This window comes from Penaeus monodon, chromosome 33, assembly GCF_015228065.2.
Source record: "Penaeus monodon isolate SGIC_2016 chromosome 33, NSTDA_Pmon_1, whole genome shotgun sequence".
Classification (NCBI taxonomy): Eukaryota; Metazoa; Arthropoda; class Malacostraca; order Decapoda; family Penaeidae; genus Penaeus; species Penaeus monodon.
In genome coordinates, this window is record NC_051418.1 from 17,797,797 (window position 1) to 17,799,244 (window position 1,448).

Here is a 1,448-nt window from a genome sequence, read left to right on the forward strand (position 1 = left end):
ATTCATTCAAGAACTGACGCAGCAGCCCTAATATTGCGGATCTTTTCTCATGGCGACCACTGCCAAAGTAATGAATAGTGATAGTGAGCGTTTAAGCACTGTAAAATAAATGTAATATCTTGAGCATACATGTAAAGTTGAATTAGAAACTTAACGAAGGACGTATCCCAGACGGAGATGCACCAGGCAGCGGAGGCGGGCGACGAAATCCGTCTGCGTCGCCTTCTTGAGGAAATGCAAAAAGACATCAGCAAACAAGACGAAAATGGTCTCACGCCCCTCCATCTGGCCGCTAAGAAGACACGCCTTCGGTGCTGTCAGATCCTCCTTGACGTCAGCCACAAGGAAATCAATGTAAAGGACAGATCAGGCAACACGCCCCTGTTACTCTGCATCTCAAATAAGCCGGGGTCGTTCGAAACGGCTAAATTGCTCATTTCGGAGGGCGCTAACGTCAATTCTTCGAACAAAGCAAAATTAACCGCTCTACATACTGCGGCCGAACGTGGAAACCTGGAAGTTCTTCATCTTCTCCTGCTGCAGAAGGACATCGCGCTGAATTCGGAAGATTCAGAAAGGCACACACCCCTCCACCTGGCGTCCAAGGCGGGCCACTGGAAAATCTGCCAAGCCCTTCTGCTGGCCGGTGCGGACGTGGCAGCTTGCAATGTCCGCGGTCTGACGCCCCTGCACATCGCCGCAAAAATGGGTTTCTCCGAGTGCGGTAAACATCTGCTTTCAGCGGAAGGTGTCAACAGCCCCGACGCGCAGGGTAATACTGCCCTGCACTTGCTCTGTGCTTCAGGGAAGAACAGTCCCGAGTGCGCCAGGGTTCTGTTCGAGGGCGGGGCCAGTGCTGACTCGGAGAACAAGAAAGGAGAAACGCCGTTCCATGTGGCGCAATTTTCGCGCTTTGACGTAAAAAAGACTTTCCAGCACCAAGAGGTAGATCTGTTCCTCCGAGACGCCAGTGGGAGCACAGCCTTGCACTACGCAGCGGACAGGCGGGAGTCGAAACACGTTGAACTCATCCTGCTGATGGCCCGGGAGAGGAGTCTGGACGTGGTGCGACTGGTTAATGTGAGGAACGAAGCTGGGATGACGGCTCTTCATGTAGCCATCGCGCGAGGAGAGAGGGATAGCTGCAGGGCGCTCTTAAAGGCCGGGGCAGATGCCACGATATCCTGTGAATCCTTAGGCCCTCCGATCAGCATGGCATCTCAGAGGGGACTGCAAGACATGTGATATCCTTACAGAAAAATGAGTAAAACACATTAAGATGTGCAGATATAAATAATTGTTTTTGTAACATTACTGAATTCCATAAAATATTTCAGTGTTTCAGTTTTGATGAGTAGTTTTGATTAAAACTGAATATTAAATCCGTCATTTCATTATCCATGTACACATATATATGTTTAAAAATCTACCACCATATATCCTCACTG

The 1,448-nt window shown here is 49.6% G+C and overlaps 1 protein-coding gene across 1 annotated transcript in view; it reads left to right on the forward strand.

Annotated features, from left to right (window-relative positions):
• Nucleotides 1-1,382, forward strand: part of LOC119594284 (serine/threonine-protein phosphatase 6 regulatory ankyrin repeat subunit A-like) — a gene marked incomplete in the record, with an annotated part of 17,542 nt that extends 16,160 nt beyond the window's left edge. The window contains 1 exon segment of the mRNA XM_037943345.1: nucleotides 172-1,382. Within this exon segment, the coding sequence (XP_037799273.1) occupies nucleotides 172-1,245 (1,074 nt within the window).
• Nucleotides 1,383-1,448: the final 66 nt, after the last annotated feature.